Source organism: Cataglyphis hispanica, chromosome 14 (genome assembly GCF_021464435.1).
Source record: "Cataglyphis hispanica isolate Lineage 1 chromosome 14, ULB_Chis1_1.0, whole genome shotgun sequence".
Classification (NCBI taxonomy): Eukaryota; Metazoa; Arthropoda; class Insecta; order Hymenoptera; family Formicidae; genus Cataglyphis; species Cataglyphis hispanica.
The window spans coordinates 2923844-2945452 of NC_065967.1; the positions used below are offsets into that span (position 1 = coordinate 2923844).

The following is a 21609-nucleotide window of genomic DNA, read 5'->3' on the forward strand; positions in this document are numbered from 1 at the left end:
AAGACGCGTAGTTTTTTAATAATTTTAATAGGGATTTAACAATCTTATTTTTTTTTACATTAGCGGAAATTAAGTCGCAATTTCGTATAACCGCTCCTTGCATCCGCAACGCGTTTGAATTTCGCGCGCCAACTGATCATTGCTATTCGTGGCGCCACTGTCCTTACTATTACCATTACTACTTTACTATTGCTCTCTTATGCCTGTTATGTATCGTTCATCCTGTGAATTTTCGCCGATAAGAAACATGAAAAAAAGAAGCACTGACCAGATACACCACCGACCATTACCGATCGTAGCCGAGCGTGCGTTCTTTGCGCGACGCATCTTTCGCCTCGTTGTCGCCGGCATTCGCAAAAAATACTATTCTTAGTTTCAAAGTGTAGTACATTTATTAAGATTGATCATTTATCACGTGATTGCCGTTGAGTGAAATAGCAGAAGTACGGATTACAGAGACGAGTCGCTTCGATCATCTTATTTGACAGGTACATTTCGAACTGCATTCCGACAGGTGATAATGCGATAGGGGAGGGGAAACCCGAGTCACGTGACTCGTCTGTAATCCGAATTTCGCTTGCAATCATATGAACTTTGTCACACAAGTTTTTTTTTTGAGGGGCGGAGGGGGGGGGGAAACGTGAGATATTTTTACATGTATGACATACAATACATTTATTCTGTGTGAGTAGTTTTTTCTCTATCAATGATTACATCCGTAATACATTTATTCTGTATGTGTAGTTTTTTTTCTAGCACTGATATTACGTCAGTGGTAACACGACATTCACGGTTTTCTTTTTAATAATCTAGAAATAACCCATCTTTTTGTTTGCATAATTAATTTAATTATATAATTCAAGCAAGGAAATATTACGTATCTGATAAAGATATAAGACTCATGAAGCATCTTTGTGAATATTAACATATTAGATATCATTAAATCACTTGTACACGTGTCATTTGATGATGAATGACTTTTACAATTGCCTTGTATTAGTTCGAATATTATGTCTTGATGTAATAATTTTTCAAATCTACCGATCATCCGATAATTCATGCAAACGAAATCGACTGTAAAAAATGTTTGAATAGTAAGTTGAAAATACTCGGCTTTTAGTTTTATACATTGGCGGTTGTGATGGTCAACTATCAGAATTTTTTCTTGGCGTTGCATTGTATATTAATGTGACTGACAATTTTAAGTGATCGTTGCAATTAAATTAATTATCAGTTATGAATATTCATAAAAAATGAAGTTCGATATTTGCATAATTCCACATTTCATTAATGCATGTAATATTAACAATATATAAAATATTAAATTAAATTAAATTAATTAAAAGTATTAACGTTATTAAAAAATGCAAGAAAAATATATATATGTATTTGTTTATATCTAATTTATATGCATTTTTATATTTAATGTAATTTTATCTTTATAATATATTGTGTTTATTAGTAATATATTATCAAGTAATTATTTGTAACATATAACGCTATTTAATGTTACATATAATGCTATATATAATGCTATTAACATGAGTGAATTAATGTATTCTTCGTAAAATTTGGAGTTTATTTTTTAAACCAAATGGTTTAAAACCATTTGGAATTTATTTTTTAAACCAACCATGAATAGAGGAATGTAATTTTGTGTTAACCTTTTAAGTCTATAAAATTTAGCTTGCGAAAAATCTTTCTTTTTGAATTATTTATAATTTATAAATTATTTTTTTAACATCTTTTATTAAGGAAAAATCTTTTTTAAATCGATTGAAGAATTTGTAATTGAAAAAAAAATTTATAATATTTTAAATGATGAATAAAATTCGTTCGTGACCGATATCATATTAATTTTAAAAGCTTATATTTATCAGATAATACGATGATTATAAGATGCACTAATTAGCAATGGTTAGTCATACAAAGGCGGACAATACGAACAGGTCTTTGCATCAGTTCTCGTAAGTTTACACTTTCACTAATATATAAATGAAAGTCCACTGCAATAAAATATAATTGCTTTATAAAATGAGAAGTTATTTCATTATTATTAAAAAGTTATTTATATATATTTCTTTGTCTCTAACCGATATATATCATTGAAGTGCGATATATTATATTATTGACGATATTAATATATCAATGAGTGAATGTATTTTTGGAAGAATTTCTGAAGTTATTTTTTAAGCCACAATATTCTTTCTCATAATCTTTCAAATACTCTATTACATTTTTATTAGCGAGTATTTTCAATGTTTCTTTTTTTATTGCAGTACAGAGAAAAAATTTTCCTGACAATGCTAAACGTTTTGTATAGAAATTATTTTAGGCTTCTATTTTTATTAAGATAATCAATCTAACATCAGATATGAGAAAACCTTAGCGATCTTTGATCCCTGAATGCATTATTCAGATTCGCGGTCATCGCCATGGCGACTATCAAATGATCGTGCTACCCGGCAAAAATTCATGTTACGTTGAATAAGGAAAAATGTCTAAAACCTAATAAACTGGAAATTTCTTAAGGTTTCTGCTTTTTTGATATAGCGAAAATATCTAATTATAATATCAGAAACGAGAGATTATTACGCAATTTTTTTTCCTCTGAACATCGAAATATACAAATATGTGCCATTATATTTTCGTGTTTCGACGTTATTAATTGGTAAAGTATCGTGAAAAATTTTTTTTTTTTTTTAGTAAACAACTATAAATTTGTCACTTTGTATTGATATTCATTTTCAAAAGAAATGTAAAACAGATGGAATTATCAATGCAAAATAAAAAAGGACTGTTTTAATAATAAAGAGGAATATTTTAATAATTTGTATAATTGAATGTGCATATCTGCATGCACGAGAGAGAAAGGCAGAATAGTCATAAGAAAAGTTAATCTATTTCGATGCATAACATAAAAAAGAAATTTACAAGTTTTTGAATCCGATATAGCAATAAGCAAGCAAATCAGATACATCAAGATTATTTCACGCGAATGTATTTATATATTATTCTCTATATAAAATGCAATGTATTGTATATATTACATATCTAAATATCTATTGTATATATTACATATCTAAATATCTATTGTATATATTACATATCTAAATATCTATTATGTTTAATTTTAAAAATGTCGCCAGTAAACAAATTAATAAACAAGTGTTTATACGACCAAACTGGCAATTTATTGTTTGATTATTATATCACGACGTTTCGACCATATGGTTTTGGTCCTTATCAAGTGAAACTAAAATTACAATACAATAAATAATGATAGTCATGTTACAAAGAAAAAAATAGGATTAAGCAACTTACGTTATAATTAAAAAGTAGAAAGAGAAAAATCGAAATGTCAAACTGACATTGTGTCAACCACTATGTTAATCCGAAGTCTTCGATTGGTCAGCGCCTGATATTCTACATAACGAAAAACATGTAAGAAAGAGAGAAATAGCTGAAATGTTTTTTATTAAAAAATTTGACAACACTATTAATTCCCAAAAAGATACAGAGAATTTAAACAACATATACGATGAATTAATAAAGGTCGTTTAGTTGATCTCAATATTCCAAACATAGTGGTTGACACAATGCCAGTTTGACATTTCGATTTTTCTCTTTCTACTTTTTAATTATAACGTAAATTGCTTAATCCTATTTTTTTCTTTGTAACATGACTATCATTATTTATTGTATTGTAATTTTAGTTTCACTTGATAAGGACCAAAACCATACGGTCGAAACGTCGTGATATAATAATCAAACAATAAATTGCCAGTTTGGTCGTATAAACACTTGTTTATTAAATATCTATTGTACATATTACATATCTAAATATCTATTGTATATATTACATATCTAATCTATATGGATTCATTAAAAAATTATAATTAATGCTAAATCATGCTGTGACGATACTTATAGTTATCAGTTATTTTTGCCGATACTGAATGATATCTGATCGACAATAATCGACAAAAGTTTAATTATCATGTTAGAAAATAATTTTTCTTGTTGCTCTATCGGCATCTTGTTAATCTAGCGATTCGATAAAACATAAATAAATTATGAATGCAATTTAAAATATATTAATTTTATTTTTTACAATAATTTATATTTTATACAAAGATTTTTTTGATGTTTTCCACAAGAGAGTACATATATCACTTTTTCTTTTCACCTACCGGGTTCTTCTCACTTTCCGCCTTCATTAGATTTTTAAACAGCTTCACAATATAGGGATCCTCTTCGCAAGCTTTCGGTTGTTTACCTTTCGGTTCTCTTGATGTCATCTCGATTTCGAGATTTTCCTTCTTTTTTTCCTCGTCTAAATCCTGCTTCTAAAACGTAATATCCTTTTCATATGGAAATTATTGACAAAGATTTCGTCGAAATAATATTTATATTTAGCTCGATCGTCAGTATATGTATTCACCGATATACACATTCATCAATTTCTGTGTATCTTCGAGTATGTATCTTTGGTAAATATTTTCATTTAATCAGCACATCGCTTTTGTATTTAATTGTAAAGGTTACTGTCTTTATAAGAGAATAATTTCACTTGTTCCGCACAATTTTTTTTTCAAATTCAATCAAAAATTCGGAATGATACACGAAAATTAAAGAATTTTTACATCGCTGAATTATATGTCAATCTATTAAAATTTATTGTCGGCTAAATAATTCATTGTCAACTTGTCCATTGTGTGACTTTATTATAATTTTTTTTCAGACATGTACACTTTTATATATTTTTTTCTCAATAAGTAAAAAAAATATTTACCTCAACGGTCACTGTTTCATCTTTTTCTTCTTTTTCATCTTTTTCATCTTTTTCATCTTTTTCATCTTTTTCATCTTTTTCATCTTTTTCATCTTTTTCATCTTTTTCATCTTGTTTATCGTTTTCACCTTCAGGTTCACTCGTCTTCTCAGGTTCGTTTGCCATAATTGTCAAAAAATTCCGAAAAATTTTTTGAAAGGATAAATTTGCTTTGCGCTATTGTATTAACAATCCCGTTTTTTATCGTCTCTTTCGTCGGAATCTAACGTGAAAGATATAAATATGTATTTTTCAGATTACTAATTATTTGAGATCGTGTTTGATATTTATTTTGTTGCCGCCTTGATGTTTCTAATTAAAGTTTTAGTCTCATTGATATAAATTACAACTTGCCTTTGGATTCCTGTCGCGAAATTATGAAAAAGGCCGATAGCGCATGCAAAGACATCATAACGAGCATGCATCTTTGATTAAAATTATCCCAATCTATTAACGCCATCAGCGTAAATTATGGTAAATAAACTATTGACTTTAATTGATTCCGTTAATTACAGTTATCATTTACTTGAGAATTTTAACTCGAGAATTTTAATCTCACATGATGGCCGAAGAATGAAAGGTCTCTTCAAGAAAATATTTGATAATTTCTCGTAGACACAACAAAAGAATAAAGAAATCGAGATATCGCACGTTTAATGCGATATTGCTATCGGTCTTATTAATCTCGTAATTGCTATCGATAATCTGAAATAGACGACATTTGAAATGTAAAATATTTGCGAAAATTTATCGAAATTATTAGAATTGAATTAGAATTGAGCTAGTATAACATATATGTACGTTATGTATGTACGTAAACAAAATGGGGAGGTAATCGGCAATCACATCGTTGTTACAGTAGATTAAATGCATGACGTAACATATACATATATTGCCGGATGTGTTTAAAACTATCATTGTAGATAATATTATAGTTCATTTAAAATATTCTTCTATCTCTTTAACTTCAATCTGCATACGTTTAACATAGTAGTCTGATCATAAATTGACAAAAACAATTTATTTACTTTAAACACACGGCGCAACGACATCGAGATGAAATATAACTGTGAGAGACTGTAACTTTCTAGGAAAATATTTTTTCTTTTTCATTAGACGAAAATTAAAAGGGAATTGAAAGACAGAATTTTCAAAAGAATTATTAGAGAGAGAGAGAGAGAGAGAGAGAGAGAGAGAGAGAGGGAGAGAGAGAGAGAATAGAACAGAAAAATATAAAGCGTATTAAATAAAAATAAGACATTACATGGATTTTCTTTTTTTGTAAATTAAGGTGCCTCTTAATATTTTAAGATATACCATTAAATGGAATATCAGAAAATGATTGCAATTGAAAAAAAAAATTTACGGTACTTTTTTCATTTATTCATTGTCGATTCACTAAAAAAAACCGTCCACTTGCGTAATCGCAATGCAGCAACATGAAAGAAAGCGTGAATATCTCTTTTCACCTGTTTCCTTTTATTGGCTTTCACTTTGTTAATGCAAACGGCATCTTCCATCTGCACGTAGACGCACTGCGATTCAAATCTCATACATTTTTTAACGATCAAGCATAATTTCTTTTGAGTATTGAAAATAAATTGCTTACAATTAGTCAATCCCTTCATATATGTAGAAGCCATGACTAATTGTGAAATACGATATATTATTTATTAATCTGTTAATCTTTTTGATTTTTTTAATAAGCATATTGTCGTGTTTCGGTAACGTAAAAATATAAGATATAAAATATGTTATATATATATATATATATATATATATATATATATATATCACATATTAAGTTTGACATATGAGTTTTGTTTAGATGAATTTGCATAAAAAACACATACGTAGTATTAATGAATCGGTAGTTCTCTAAAGAAAATTAACATATAATTCTAATATAGCATATTAGGTTTATTTATCTTTTTTTGGAATCGCGATTGTGTATGTGATCGATTATTCATTCTAAATATTTGCTTTACTAAATTCAAATTCGTCTAGATAAAACTTTTAATATTAGCTGTACGTTTCCAGATACGTATATATGACGTTTGATAAGTATCTGGTGCACTTCTTATATAAGAACGAGGAAAAATTTTAATTATTAACGTAATACGCATACATGAATGATAAAACTAATCTTGCAAAATTTTCGCTTCGAAATAAAATGTCTTTTCGATATTCCTGCAATTCGTTTCACAGATTTACCTGATTTGTAGTGTAAGAAAAAAACGCATATTTCTCAGACATCCTATAGCACGATTCTTGATAGAATGTATACGAATAAGATGACTTGCCATTTTGTCATCGCCGATACAATGACGGTCGTGCACGCGGACGCACGCGCGAAATATATGCGTATGTAGTCGTCACGTCGCCGCGAGATTTCTTCGGTTCTCAGCTGGCACTGGCAGTTCTCGGTTCTCAGTTGCGCGCCAAATATCATCGTGACAGATTGTCGCGCGCGCGATCGCTCGCTCAGGTATTACGGATTAATCGCGTGTTTTCACTCCCGTTCTACACGTCACCTCAAAACTGCACACGTTTCGTTCATCTTTTACGTAAAATATGGAATTGCCGGTAAGCGGATATGAAGCAAACGAGAAAATGTAATCATAATATGTATAATTATAAAGGTGATAACGTTGAGACGAAAAAATCTGTTATATCTCGTGTACAAGTATTTTTGTATTCAACATTGTGAACTTTGAACAGAAATTAAGTAGTAATTTATAATATATTTTTATTCTCATATTTATATTCTCTCATGCTTTGAATAATGCAAGACGTGCAAGGAATTTTTGAATATATCAAAATTATATTCTATGTGCATAAGTAGTTGAAAATTATGCGAAATTATCATTTAAATTTTTTCTTCCTTTTTCAACACTATGTAATTATTCTTTTTAAATACTTATAATTAAGTATTTATAAATATTTAATTATTATAATAATATTATGAATATTTTTAATAATTTAATAATAAAAATTATTATCTTGAAATCAAATTTATTTCAATTTTTTGTTTTAATATAGAGAATGATAGAAAAATATGTCATAAAAGTTAATAAAATATTAACATTGCTAATTTATAACATTTGTATGTAACGTATGTAATAGAATAACCTATGTACCTAAAAAACAGTTAACGTGACAAATGTAAATACATATATAACAAAGCTTGATAAATACAGATTAAATCTATTCTACACACAAAAATTCATGCATCACAATCGGATAATAATACTAACAATTTATAATAATATAAATAATAAGAATACGCACTCTAAGGAAATTTCTTTCGATGTTCTTTCTGGGTTTTTTCGGGAGTTTTTTGATTTTTTTTTACTTTGTCCGATTTGCAATCTATAAAATGATGTGATGTTCGGTTCATGCGTAAAGAATTCAATTAAACAGCTATTAAAATATTGAAAATATGATCTGACAATGAGCTAAATATCTTTTCAAATAAAAGTGAACAATCGCAAATTGACATTGACTATGACTGACCTTGCATAAAAATTTATGAGATATGACGCTTCTTTTGCTATGTTTAACAATTAAAATTGTTAATTATGGATATTAAATACATAGTTCATAGATTTGTGAACCGAAAATTTCATTCAATTCGCTTATTCTTATTGCAATAAACAATATTGATATTACATACGAAAATAAATTTTTGCGTTTCTTAAAAATGACTCACTTTTTTCATACACTGTACGTTTTTCACTTTGATTAGATTACTATTATTTTATTTACTATATTATGCTATATAAATACTAAAAGGAACAACTATTATATTTTAAACATTTATTTATTATTTATACGTATAAGTATTATGTATAACTATACAAAAAAATTGCTTACATATCAAAAAATAATAATATAAAAATACTTGATATTACAATCTACGCAAGAACCTAAAAGTAAAAGCTTCTAAGATATTTTACATATCTTACAGAATATTTCTAATTTTTACTACCGTGTTAAATTTCTATTATTGCATTATTATTGCAAATTTTTCTTTGTCTGCTTTCCATTTCTTGTATCATGACGCTACAATATTTATGTTTAGAGATAATAGAGATAAATAGCTATTTATTTATCTCCAAAATCAAATATTAAGCATTTTTGCAAAGGAGAGACCAGATTTTATCCGTTTTGTATATTCAGATATTTATCATATCACGCAGAATAATATATGTTTTTCGATAGAGACACAGCCAACATTTTAGTGAAAATTCAGTGAATGCAACTTGTTAAGTCAATGTTGGTTTCTGACATATTCATTAGACTTGTGTCGCGACACATTAGAAGCATTTAATTTCTTTGATGACGTAAGTTTGATGACGTTCAGATAATAAAGTTGCATTAATTTTATGGAATTTTGTATACATATAGTTGTTTGATGCATTGCGACAGTATTAAGTGATATGATGAAAGAGAGAAAGAGAGATGCACAACAATATTAAAGTTGATAACTTTTTAATTTCCGCATACATTTTTGATAGTCATTGTATTATTTCTAGCAATCCAAGTTCAAGTAATCTTCGAACGAAATAAATCTATAATAAAATAGATATATGAGCAAACAGAGATATAGATAAATCAAAACGATAAGCAAAATTATTATATAGCAACATAGATGTAAAGAGTAACTTTGTATTCCTTAAATTCATCACTCAACAATAAAATATTTCGGATAAATATGAAATATTTTTTTTACGATAAAAGGAATCCCAATCGAGAGACCATATATTTATTTATTTTTTTTTCTTTTTATCTATTATGCAAGTTCTTAATAATGACATCTTATTTATGTAAGTTTTATCCTTTCGTGTACTCGATACTATAATAAGTGTGTTCTCGCAACCAGTCGACATGACGAAATAATGTTATACTTGCAGAATAACGAGATAAAAGAATTTTTATATAATAGTTTAATGTATCAAATAATGCTGAATAATGTCAAATAAATGCTAATGTATATCTGCTTTATCATTATTTATTTGTACGTGGTCACCTGAGTCATAAATCGACGATGACACCTTATGCATACAAATGTCACATAATCCAACATTATGTTTATAATTGTGAATAAAGGAACTGAGAATCAAGAATCATCCTGCATGCACCGCTTTTGTGTTCTTATCATTTCGCGAGATATAATGAGATAAGCTGATAGATAGCACATCTCCTTTTTATTTGACAATATTAAGAGGCAAATACATATTGAATTCTTATGTGGAAAATATATTTTTTTTTAGCATTGTCCATGTTCGACTTTAAACATCTCTCACATAACTGAAGAGTTTATTTTTTTAAATCATACTTTTTTTTTATGGATATTATCTGTCTATATATTTATTATGCACCTCCTTAATTTTATATGATGTAATCTGGATTTTTGAAAAAATATATTTAAGATTATTTGTACAAATGAGACCTTTTTCAGTCTTAAAAGCAAAATTTTACATTTAAATTAATGCCACATAGATATCGATTCATGATCTAATAGTGACGCACAAAAATTGCGAGAGGAATATTATTTGCATGAATTTCCTTGGGGAAGTTTATTAGCATTTTTTTAAAGAGACAAGACAAGAGCGAAGTAGAAAATTCCGAATCAATCGTAATGGTAAAATGCAAAATATTAATGTTAGAAGAGTTATAATGAATGTGCATTGTTTAAAATATAGGTTACATTTACAATTTGTGCCAAGTATTATCACTCACATTTAACTTTGATAAAGAAGAGATATAATAAAAGCTGAATCATATCGCAAGTGCGTGGTAATATTTGCGGTATTTATATATTTTCGATTAACATTATAGTGGAATTGAGAATGTTGTTATATTTAAAGTAATTCTTTTATCTTAATACATATTTCCGAAAACTTTGTTTATTTATGAGAGGAAAAATGCTTGGACTTTGGATTAAGTTTTTTTAAGGAGACTCAAAGTGACATTTATAACGTATTTGTTTTTGCATATGAATGCAAAAAAAATTATTTTACTATTATATTATATATTATATATTACGAGTAATGCGCATTGATAACAATTAAATAATAAGCAGTATATTTTAAAAAATGTATTGAATCCTATATCTCGATTGTGCCTTCTAAGTTGAGTCTTATAGAACTTTCATAATATATTTATGAATAGTTTTTGTTAAAATCAATTGGCTCATTCAATTGCAAATTTTTCATAGACAGCGGACGCGTCACATCCAAAGGCTATAAGAATGGCAGGTTCGCCAAAGTTAGAAGACGAAACCAAATCGGAAACCAGCGATGAGCTGGTTCCGTTCTTCAGTGTTCTGGACATCTTATTACTCGGCAGTCTCTTTGCGGTGGCGATATGGTATATCCTGAAAAAAACTAGGCGTGAGGAGCCCATACCATCGCCGAAATCTTACTCTATTCAGTAATTAACACTTTTTTAATTTCTTACGAAATTGCACCTTGGATGCATGGCTCTCTAACGAAAGTTAACAGAAAGAGAGAAAAAAGAAGAAAAGATTTCGATAAATTTAAATTGAAGGTTGAAGATATCTCCAAAAATTATTGAAAGAAAGAAAAAGGTTTCGAGATTGAAAGTGTACTGTAAAGGAAAAAGATAGATGAAATTTCAAAACTTAAGTCTCATAAACTGCGCATACATGCATGCAAGGTTAAACGATAAATTACAAAATGCCCTTGACAATTTTATTGCAATTGCAGACCCACGTCATTTGTCATAACACCATCATCGGAGAACTCATTCATCAAGAAACTAAAGACCTCCGGGCGAAGCTTAGTTGTGTTTTATGGAAGTCAGACAGGCACTGCCGAAGAATTCGCGGGTCGTCTCGCTAAAGAGGGAATTAGATATAAAATGAAGGGCATGGTAGCCGATCCCGAGGAGTGTGATATGGTACGTAAATTGCGGCAGTTATTATGGACAAAATACTTTGTTCATACTTTGAATAATATTTTTTGTCTGATTTATGTCATTAATTATTCTTAAGTGCAATAATGATATATGTTGATCATTATCCTTGAAAGTCTCGCATTCCGCAGATGATTATCATAATAACACGCAATAAATAAAAGTTAATAATTACACATATAAAAAAATTCATATTCCATAATACATGTGTATTTTATCGCAATAGGAAGAGCTAGTACATCTGAAAACTATTCCAAACAGTTTAGCAGTGTTTTGTTTGGCCACGTATGGAGAAGGTGACCCTACTGACAACGCGATGGAATTTGTTGATTGGCTCAAGAATGGAGACACTGACCTTACAGGATTAAATTATGCGGTATGTATGTATACTTGGCGTCATTTTTTATTTTGAATTTATCAAATTTTTCTTTATCTAATTTTCCTTTTAATCTTTTTGTACAAACTGCTCTAATTCACAAGCAATTCAATTTTTCTTAATGGAAATCTTACATGGAAATTTTAATACTTTTAATATTAATATTAAAACGGTGCAAAAAGAGAATAAAATAAATGTTACACAATTATGAATAACAATGTCAATTGTGAATAACAAATTCTTTTTTCTTTTTCTTCATTATTTATGTCTTGCTTATTTTATAATCTTAGTCTCTTGATATCGGGAGATTCTTTAGCTAGTTACGTCTTTGAATATTACGTAAGCAAGCGCATGGCGTAAATGGCCATGATCAGCTTGATTCTTGATTAGGCAGTTCACGTCCATGTGCGATGCTCGCATAACATTCACGTGAAAGGATCGTGCGTGAAATTACAGTCTTTTGGTCGGAAAATAAAACGCTTAATAATATAGAATCCAAAAATGCTTTGAGTGTTAATTGCCTGAAATATCTTAATTGCCGCTTCAGGCGTTTATTATCACAAATCATGAATCTGAAAACGTATAATAGATTCTTCCGTTTCTTCCTACAGCGCAGTCACGTTTGTGGCGTCGCGACGCGATCAAACGCGACATTATTACCGTTCGAGGTATCGTTCGAGTTTATGCGTATCGATATAAAATTCAAATCTTCGGATTGTTCCGTTAAATACTTGAGATTTAAATATCATGAAAAAAATTTCACTAATAATCTCTTGACTGTTTTTTTTTTTTTTCAGGTATTTGCACTTGGTAATAAGACTTACGAGCATTATAATGAAGTTGGCATATACGTGGATCACAGATTAGAACAATTGGGTGCTACACGCGTTTTTGAATTAGGTCTTGGAGATGATGATGCCAAGTAAATTTTAATATATAATATATAATATTTTTCATATATTTTTTTATTTACTCTTTATTTCTATTGCATCTTTAATAATATATCTTTTTCTTTATTACAGCATAGAAGATGATTTTATTACGTGGAAAGACAAGTTTTGGCCGACCGTCTGCGAATTCTTTGGCATTGAAGGTGCTGGCGAGGATGTTAGTATCCGACAATACAAGCTCACGGAACACGTAGATCTACCTGCCGATCGTATTTATACTGGAGAGATTGCTCGTCTTCACTCTTTCACAAATCAGAGACCGTAAGGGCTTTCATTTATCTTTACCATCAAATATTTCTATGTTTCTAACATTTTTTTTTTATCCGTAGACCTTACGACGCGAAGAATCCATTCTTAGCACCGGTAAAAGTGAACCGCGAGCTACATGGCCCGACATCCGAAAGATCGTGTATGCATATCGAGTTTGATATCACAGATTCCAAAATACGTTATGAGGCGGGCGATCATTTGGCCGTCTATCCGGTGAACAATGCGGAACTGGTGAATAAAATCGGTGAACAATGCGGCGCAAGCTTGGATACCGTATTTACTCTTACAAATACAGATGGTAAGTTTTTTATTTACTCTTTGTATCTTTCTATTTACTTATATTTTTTGTTATTTGCATTTACTTATTTTACAGAGGAATCCACGAAGAAACATCCGTTCCCTTGTCCTTGCAGCTATAGAACTGCCTTGACGCATTATTTGGATATTACGAGCAACCCGCGAACGCACGTTCTCAAAGAATTGGCCGAGTATGCGACCGATCCTGCGGACAAGGAAAAATTAAAGCTAATGGCACTAACTACTGCAGAGGGCAAAGCGGCCTATCAGCAATGGATAGTTCAAGAGAATCGCAATATTGTGCACATTTTAGAAGATATTTCCAGTTTGAAGCCACCGCTGGATCACCTCTGCGAGATTTTACCGCGATTACAATGTCGATACTACTCAATATCCTCGTCTCCGAAGGTATATTATCAATTTCAAAAATGATAGAATATATTTTTTTAAAGTTAAATTAAAAGAAATATAATTGTCATCATTTAATGAAAATAATTCCCATATTTCAGCTTCATCCGACTTCGATTCATATCACGGCGGTAGTAGTGGAGTACAAAACCCCAACTGGCAGGATCAACAAGGGCGTGACAACTAATTGGTTAAAGGAAAAACATCCTTCCGATCCACCCTGTTTCGTTCCGATCTTCGTAAGGAAGTCTCAGTTTCGTTTACCGATGCGTTTAATTACTCCCATCATCATGATTGGTCCAGGAACTGGTTTAGCGCCCTTCAGAGGCTTCATACAGGAACGTGATCTCGCGAGAAAAGAAGGTAAATTTTCTCTAAATTCTTGATATTGTGTAACATTTTGTCCTATCGGAATATACTAATATCTTAATCTTGATTCCAGGTAAAGAGGTGGGCGATACAATACTGTACTTTGGATGCAGAAAAAGCCAAGAAGATTTTCTTTATCGTGAGGAGTTGGAACAGTACGTAAAGGACGGCACTTTAACGTTGCACACCGCGTTCAGCCGCGAGCAAGAGCATAAAGTCTATGTCACTCATTTGCTTGAGAACAACAAGGAGGAACTTTGGCGCGTCATCGGTGAACAGAATGGACATATTTATGTTTGCGGGTTGGTTCAATGCTCTTACTTCTCTATAAGAGTAAAAAAAAATTCAAGGTCTTACAATAGGCAAAATATGTGTATTTCTTTCAGAGATGCTAGAAACATGGCTCGTGATGTACACAATATACTGCTCAAGGTTGTAATGGATCGAGGCAACATGTCTGAACTCGATGCCGCTAATTATATCAAGAAGATGGATTCGCAAAAGCGATACTCGAGTGATGTCTGGAGTTGAGCTATATTAATTGTATCATAGAGAAGTATAGAAAAATATATTTCATGTATGAGGACTTTTAAGTCCACCAAGGTTCGATTCCTCGAAATATCAAGACGGTCGTTAATAAGGACATGATTTATCAAATAGCTTGCCGTTCGATTTATTTTTTTTTTTTTAGTAATATTCATTTTTTATCTCGCAATTTTTTTACTCCCATCATCACGTCCTACCGAATAATTGTAGAGTTCTATTTTAGGCCCTTATTTAATCAGAGTTGGCACAGAGTTTTCCTTAAAATTTATATAGAACGTGTTGTAATATTTTCTTTGATATTTCATTTCATTTCATCTATTTCTGACATTGTATGTATATTTCAATTATTTTATTACAATTATTTTTGTTAATTATGTAAAATTTAGGAAAAACGATCTCACAGGTTTCTCATCGGTTTTGATACATATTATCAATAGTACGGTTTTGATAATATATATCAAGGCCATTGAAATCTATGAAGTTGTTCCTAAACTACATAATTATCTTATTTTTATTAAATGTATGAGGTTATTTAAATAGATTATATATTTCATATTTTAAATAAGCCAAGATATAAAGATATAGCTCGTTTTTTCTTGTGTGTAAATAATTGGTAAACAATCCTTGAATTTGTGTTATTTGGAAAAGGAAGTGTTATATATTAGTCCTGATATCATGATGCTAACTCATGCTAATTGTACAAATAATATCGTTAAAATTTTACTTCTATTCATAGTATACATACTCCTATTCGCCCACGATCGCTTCTCCAGTATAATGTACTACAATCTAGTTAAATATTAAATCTTATAAGTATAATAGGCAATATATATAGCAAATATATCATTTTTTATAAAATCAATATAGTAAATATATATATATATAAGATTATTATTGCCTATTATGCAAGAAGCAATTGTTGAATCTTATGAGAAGTTTCACAAATATTTTAGTTAGTAATAATTACATTTTCTTAGACACAACCTTTAAATTACATTCTTGAGTTCATTATTGATCCATATATTGATAATATGTTGCTGTAGATAAGATTAGCATATATTACATGAAAATTTAATATAAATTTTTAATCAAGTTTTTCATGCAAATATATAGATTACAGATTTATTCTATCATAAAGATATTATTTTACTTCAGAATATGTAAAATAATACTCTACAGTAAGTGTGTATGTGGATCAATTTTATCAATTATTCCATTACACAATTGTGACATCATGCAATATACAAATCAAGTAAAGGTACTGTGTTCTAATTACAATTAGCATTAATGGTGTTAATTTAGATTTTTCTATCTTTAGTGCAATTCTACTAAAATTGATCAATTGAATTTGCAACTATGATTGATATGGTTGATATACTGATAACAAATGTAATGATTTAGACAAACAATTGTTAATAAATCTTAAGACAATCATTATTTATTTATATTGCGTTTTAAATATAGAATATATTGAGATATATCAATAAATCGAAAAACTATATCTAACATTATATATATATATATATATATATATATATATATATATATATATATATATATATTTATATATTTTCAACAATTATATATATATATTTTCTTATGAAAAGCAAGGATATTATACATAACTTTAAATAAATAATTAAAAAAAATAATTGACATATTTAACAGATATATATATATATATATATTTATTGATTAATGATTAATAATTGATATTTTCAGTAGCGATTTTTACATTAATTGTATGTATCAGTTGTGTCATTTTTTTCTCAAATATAATTAAAAATGATGCAAATTAAATAATTTATTAAGATGAAAATATTTTTAATGATTTAACATTTCATAAATTTAACCTGTTTTGCTTGTAATTCTGTTCTTTTTCTTGATACATTCATATAAATTGTTTGTCGAACATAAAGATTAGTTATCAAATTATAAGATACAGAATTTTTAATAGAAAATTTAGATGTTCTATTCGATAGCCAATTTTTAACCGTTCAACGAACAAGTCATACAAGTATAATATCACTTTAATGCTCCGTCTATGTATTTTATATACCTATGATTGAGAGCTAGTGAAAATTTAAGAAAATTTGATCGACCAATCAGAGCAAAGAAATGTTTCGTTCTGATTGATCAATCAAATGAGTCGAAACATTTGTAGCATCAAATGAAACGCAGATATAGTACTATTTTACAAAAGGTGCGTTTCTTTTAACGCTATTTCTGCTACGAAGCGTTTGATGAACCAAGCAGAGCGAAAAATATGCGCTTCAAAGCGAAAATAGCATCAATCGGAGTACATCCAAAGATAAGGAAGATAAAAAGCGCGTGTCAAATGATCGTTCAAACTAATTAGAGTAAAAAATGTAAATATAAACTAGCATGACTCCTCCAAAAGTAAGTATCGAGAAATATATTGAAATATTATTTAGGATTGTCATTCGAATGGAATTAAATCTCACTTAACCTAATTCCTATTGGTATAAAAATATAATTTAGCATTTTATTTCTAAATGTTAAGAATTATAAAGTTAGCATGTAAAAACTATTTCTTCTCTTATCTTTGTGTAGAATAATATTTAAATTTAATTTATTTAGACTCTTTATAAATATATTACATTTTTATCATATATAAAACATAAAACTTTATTTTTTTAATTATGTTAATTTTATACTTTCCTATTTTTTTTGCAGAGAAATAATCAATGGTGCGTGCCATCATTTGACTGTGAAATTGTAAATGAGCCTTTGGTCAAGCGTACTAATACAAGAGAATTAAATAAGAGTCTGTCGAACACATCATTCACGCAGAACAATTTCAAAAGAAGAAAACATGAAACTTGCTTATCGAAATTACTTGAGGCTTGTGAACCTCAAAAACTTTCTGAGTTGGCAATTAGCCGACAGAAACAAAATGAAATTTCCAATTGGTTTCAGTATAAAGCATCAAAAAGGCAGCCTTCAATGTTAGTTCTCTCTGGCCCTTCCGGTTGTGGAAAAACTGTAGCTATAAAGTTACTTGCCAAAGAAAATGGATTCGACATTATTGAATGGATTACTCCGATTGATCAAATCGAGGATGAAAATAGTAATGATTACTATTTGATGTTTACAAAAAAGAATTAAAATTATATATTTAATTTTCATTTTTTTGATAATTTTGATAATTTTCAGAACGCGTGATGCGGCAAGGGGATAAATTCGAGGATCACGTAATTCGCGCAACGCGTTACCGCACAGTACTCGGCAATTATTCCAAGCAATTGCTTCTCGTTAAGGATCTTCCAAATGTTTATCAAGAGGATCACAAAGGCTTTTTTACACTCGTAGAGTAAGCAGAATTTACTTTATAATAAACTGTTTAGATATTGCTTAATATTTTTTCTTTGTAAATATCTTTCTTTAGAAAATATTTCCAGATAGGCAAGGAACCTGTGATATTTGTTTGCACAGAGACCGGAAATTCTAGACTGATGCAGACCTTATTCGCACCTAATGTAAGAGAAAAGTTTGGTATCGATCTCATCAAGTAAGTGAATTAGATAATTTTCTTCAATAAATTAAAGATCAATTTTAAGTATTTTAAGCGCGCAATTTTAAGTATAATCACGATTTATTTGGCGCAGCGTAAATGCAGCTACACAAACCGCGGTAAAAAATATATTGAAACGAGTATCCGGTGTATTAAATGCCATCGCCGCCGATATGTTGTATGTCTCTCAGCAGCACATCGACGAAATATTGTCCAATAGCGTTGGAGATGTACGCAGTGCCGTTTTAAATCTAATTTTCATTTCTCTCAAAGGTATACAAATATATTAATTAAACCAACGAGCCAGAGAATTTATATTGTTCTTACAATTATTAGTGCCCGAGCAACATTTGAAGAGCGAATGCGGCGTGCGAGAAGAAACTTTGGGTCTACTGCACGGCGTCGGAAGAGTCATAAATCCCAAAAGTATAATTTGATTTCAAATTTCGAATTTTAGACTTTCGCGAACCGATGAATTACGACAATTAATTCCAGAACAATCAGACGGCGATTCTACCAAGTATGTGCATGATCCTGAAGAAATATCGGCATTCTTCCAGTCACAGTCAGTGGTATTTGTGCAATTTCTACAAGAGAATTATCTAAACACTATAAGAACTATAGAAGAAGCTACTGTAGCATCCGATATCTTGAGTTTGGCCGATGTTTTAAATTCAGAATGGCGTGTAAGTTTTGTTAAAGCTCTTTCGATTAAATAAAATATTTGTTCTTATATTCCATAATTCGGCAGGATCGCAATTTGGGTAAAGTTGCACTATCATATTGCATCCGTGGCTTGATGTTGGCAAATGAAAAGCCTGTAACTGGCTGGAATCCAGTGAAAAAACCGCGAGACGATCATAGTAACATGTATAACTAATAGAGCAGGTTAATTATTTATCATTTTTACTGATTGTATTTTTTATTTTAATGCATATACTTATTTGCAGACAGCGATGCCTGATAACAGCAGAAACACGATGGTATGAATCAATCATTAAACCTTGCTTGAAGAAAATGAACGAAATGTCAATAGTAAATGAAGATGAAGATATGGAAATAATTATTGAAGAAGATTAAAATGTATATTAACTATATATAAGTTACTATATATTATTTTAACAACTTTTTTTATATATATTCTTATTTTTTTCCTCAAATTATAGTTAATATAAAATATAAATGATTAAAAATTTTATTTGTGTATAAATGTATAAATATTATATTTATTTCTATTTACATTTATTGTATTTCCAACAAGATAAGAAATCAGATATATTTGCAAATACGTAAATATTAAATATATATGTTTTTTCTTGTATTTATTATTGCAATAGAAATGTTTTTCGTTTATATTTTCTTGACTTTCAGAAAACCAGCGGTGTTAGAAAAGTATTTTGCATTTGCTTCATTTACTTTTTTCTCCGCAGCTTGTGGATTGACAATTTCAAGACCCTGCAGAGGAGTGAAAGCCACACTGGAAGCAGTGCCGGATACTTGCTTCTTAACAGTAGTGCTCCCACCCCATTGCTGCTGTTTCTGCAAATTCTTCTGTAGCGTCTTAGATATTCTAACTTTTGTCTTCTCGTCGATTTGTGGTAATCTGATGCGACCCGCCCCAGCTTTGCCGATTGTTCCTCGCGAGTAACCGAGATCCTCTTGATAGGCATCACTCTCGATGTCTGCGAAATTCATCCTATTGGCGTGCTTCCTAAATTCTGTAATTGCGTAGCGTTCTTTCATTTTACGAACGCGTTTACCGCCACGTTTTTTTCGACCAGGATCAATTGGTTTCGGTAGCGGTTTCACAAACTTTACGGGCGGTGGCTCTTGCAGCTTGTCTAACTTCTTCTCAATCTCTTCGCGGAGCATTTGCCCAAAGTGGCCGTTCGTACTCTCATGACAGGCGTCCACTCTGGCTGCCAGTGTGCTTTTTGCAGCCACGAGCCTCGCGGCTTTCCTCCGTAGATCGGGAGGTGTTTCTTGCACAATATCGGAGTAATATATAAATCCTGTATGAGGTAAAGCTGCGACTTGCGAAAATCCAGATAATGTTGTCTTTTGAGATCCTAGGACTAGAACATTACAAGCTGGTATCTTTGAAAGTTTCGTTAAACCACCTGCAACACCCATAATTTTGGCAGCTGTCGATGCACCAACAATTATTGATAAATTTGGTGCTATGAATGCCATTCTGCTCTCTACGTATTCGAATATCTTTAATTTGCAGTTGTTCAATTCCACTGCCATGTCGCAGGCCTCACAAATAGCTTCTTTCTCTTCTTCTGTCAATAATTGGCCTTGAGTAGTTGATGCCGTCACAGAAACTACCATAATTGTGGCTTGAGTAAGAAACTGTTGGAGAATTTCATTATTTTTTGCTCTGTCCACATCATTTCCTAATTCCTTAACTGTCATTATATATTCCATTTGTCCAACGACCAGGGATTCCAACTCTGGGAACCTTTTTGAATACTTATCTCTTGTAAATCTATGTATAGTAGCTATTTCATTATCAATGTCTACAGCCATATTATTAGCTTCAACTATCAACTGATATTCCGGATCAGATTCCACAGGTCCTACAATGTCAGCTGATTTTCTAGGTACTTTGCTATGCTTTTCGATCTGTGATATAACCTTTTGCAGCTGTTCCGAATCTCGTAACTTGGCTAGCTCTCGAACAGAGGATACCTTTATCTCTTCTTCTAGGACTTTAGACACCGAAGCCGGAATAAATTTCGGCTCCGGTTCCTCCATTGAAATATCCGCGTCGTCATTTTCCTCGAGATCTGCGAGAAGTTCATCCGCCAAAGACATTTTCCTTTTTTTGAGGTTATTTAATGTCTGGGTTCTTGTTTCGTTTTTTTATTGTTTTGTATTACATAATTTTTCCAATCTTCTTAATAGATAAGTTAAAGATGATTTTAATATTCTCCCTTGTTTAATTAAGTCAAATATTCCCTGTGAGTGGAGAAAAATGAAAAAAGCGCGAATAACTAAGAAACGCACTTCTACGAGAGAACGATCAACAATGACCTATGCTGCTTGCTGCAGGCTGTAGTTGCTGCTTCGATCTTCG

General features: G+C 30.3%; 4 protein-coding genes and 1 long non-coding RNA gene across 14 annotated transcripts; 2 read left to right on the top strand and 3 right to left on the bottom strand.

Moving 5' to 3' along the window:
- Positions 1-8: 8 nt before the first annotated feature.
- On the bottom strand, positions 9-425 carry LOC126854596 (uncharacterized). Its single transcript, XR_007688126.1, has 2 exons — positions 285-425; positions 9-203 (listed from the first exon to the last, which is right to left on the bottom strand). It is a non-coding gene; the product is annotated as an uncharacterized LOC126854596 (long non-coding RNA).
- LOC126854586 (NADPH--cytochrome P450 reductase) lies at positions 342-16433 on the top strand. Of its 7 annotated transcripts, XM_050601495.1 has the most exons (12): positions 1276-1296; positions 1923-1967; positions 11058-11272; positions 11569-11761; positions 12003-12152; positions 12950-13074; positions 13175-13363; positions 13432-13670; positions 13746-14077; positions 14179-14440; positions 14520-14748; positions 14833-16433. In XM_050601495.1, the coding sequence occupies exons 1-12, from the start codon at positions 1291-1293 to the stop codon at positions 14975-14977; spliced, it is 2130 nt and encodes a 709-aa protein (XP_050457452.1). In that variant the 5' UTR covers positions 1276-1290; the 3' UTR covers positions 14978-16433. The 7 variants fall into 7 exon arrangements, with proteins under 7 accessions (XP_050457454.1, XP_050457452.1, XP_050457450.1 ...); XM_050601493.1 differs by having other exon boundaries at positions 14520-16433; XM_050601500.1 differs by lacking the exons at positions 1276-1296; positions 1923-1967 and adding an exon at positions 7260-7420.
- On the bottom strand, positions 3723-7166 carry LOC126854595 (uncharacterized protein DDB_G0288629-like). 2 transcript variants are annotated; one of them, XM_050601515.1, is made up of 5 exons: positions 7049-7166; positions 5189-5539; positions 4796-5057; positions 4194-4349; positions 3732-4047 (listed from the first exon to the last, which is right to left on the bottom strand). In XM_050601515.1, the coding sequence occupies exons 3-5, from the start codon at positions 4958-4960 to the stop codon at positions 3937-3939; spliced, it is 432 nt and encodes a 143-aa protein (XP_050457472.1). In that variant the 5' UTR covers positions 4961-5057; positions 5189-5539; positions 7049-7166; the 3' UTR covers positions 3732-3936. The 2 variants fall into 2 exon arrangements, with proteins under 2 accessions (XP_050457473.1, XP_050457472.1); XM_050601516.1 differs by lacking the exon at positions 7049-7166 and having other exon boundaries at positions 3723-4047; positions 5189-5655.
- An 811-nt stretch (positions 16434-17244) lies between the features above and the next one.
- Positions 17245-19624, top strand: LOC126854589 (cell cycle checkpoint protein RAD17). Of its 3 annotated transcripts, none has more exons than XM_050601503.1 (9): positions 17245-17392; positions 17690-18083; positions 18170-18326; positions 18402-18524; positions 18622-18800; positions 18864-18953; positions 19023-19213; positions 19279-19397; positions 19478-19624. In XM_050601503.1, the coding sequence occupies exons 1-9, from the start codon at positions 17378-17380 to the stop codon at positions 19605-19607; spliced, it is 1398 nt and encodes a 465-aa protein (XP_050457460.1). In that variant the 5' UTR covers positions 17245-17377; the 3' UTR covers positions 19608-19624. The 3 variants fall into 3 exon arrangements, with proteins under 3 accessions (XP_050457460.1, XP_050457461.1, XP_050457462.1); XM_050601504.1 differs by having other exon boundaries at positions 19279-19415; positions 19478-19607; XM_050601505.1 differs by having other exon boundaries at positions 19279-19415; positions 19482-19579.
- A 16-nt stretch (positions 19625-19640) lies between these two features.
- LOC126854587 (U4/U6 small nuclear ribonucleoprotein Prp31) lies at positions 19641-21550 on the bottom strand. The gene has a single exon (XM_050601501.1). The coding sequence runs from the start codon at positions 21345-21347 to the stop codon at positions 19878-19880; it is 1470 nt and encodes a 489-aa protein (XP_050457458.1). The 5' UTR covers positions 21348-21550; the 3' UTR covers positions 19641-19877.
- Positions 21551-21609: the final 59 nt, after the last annotated feature.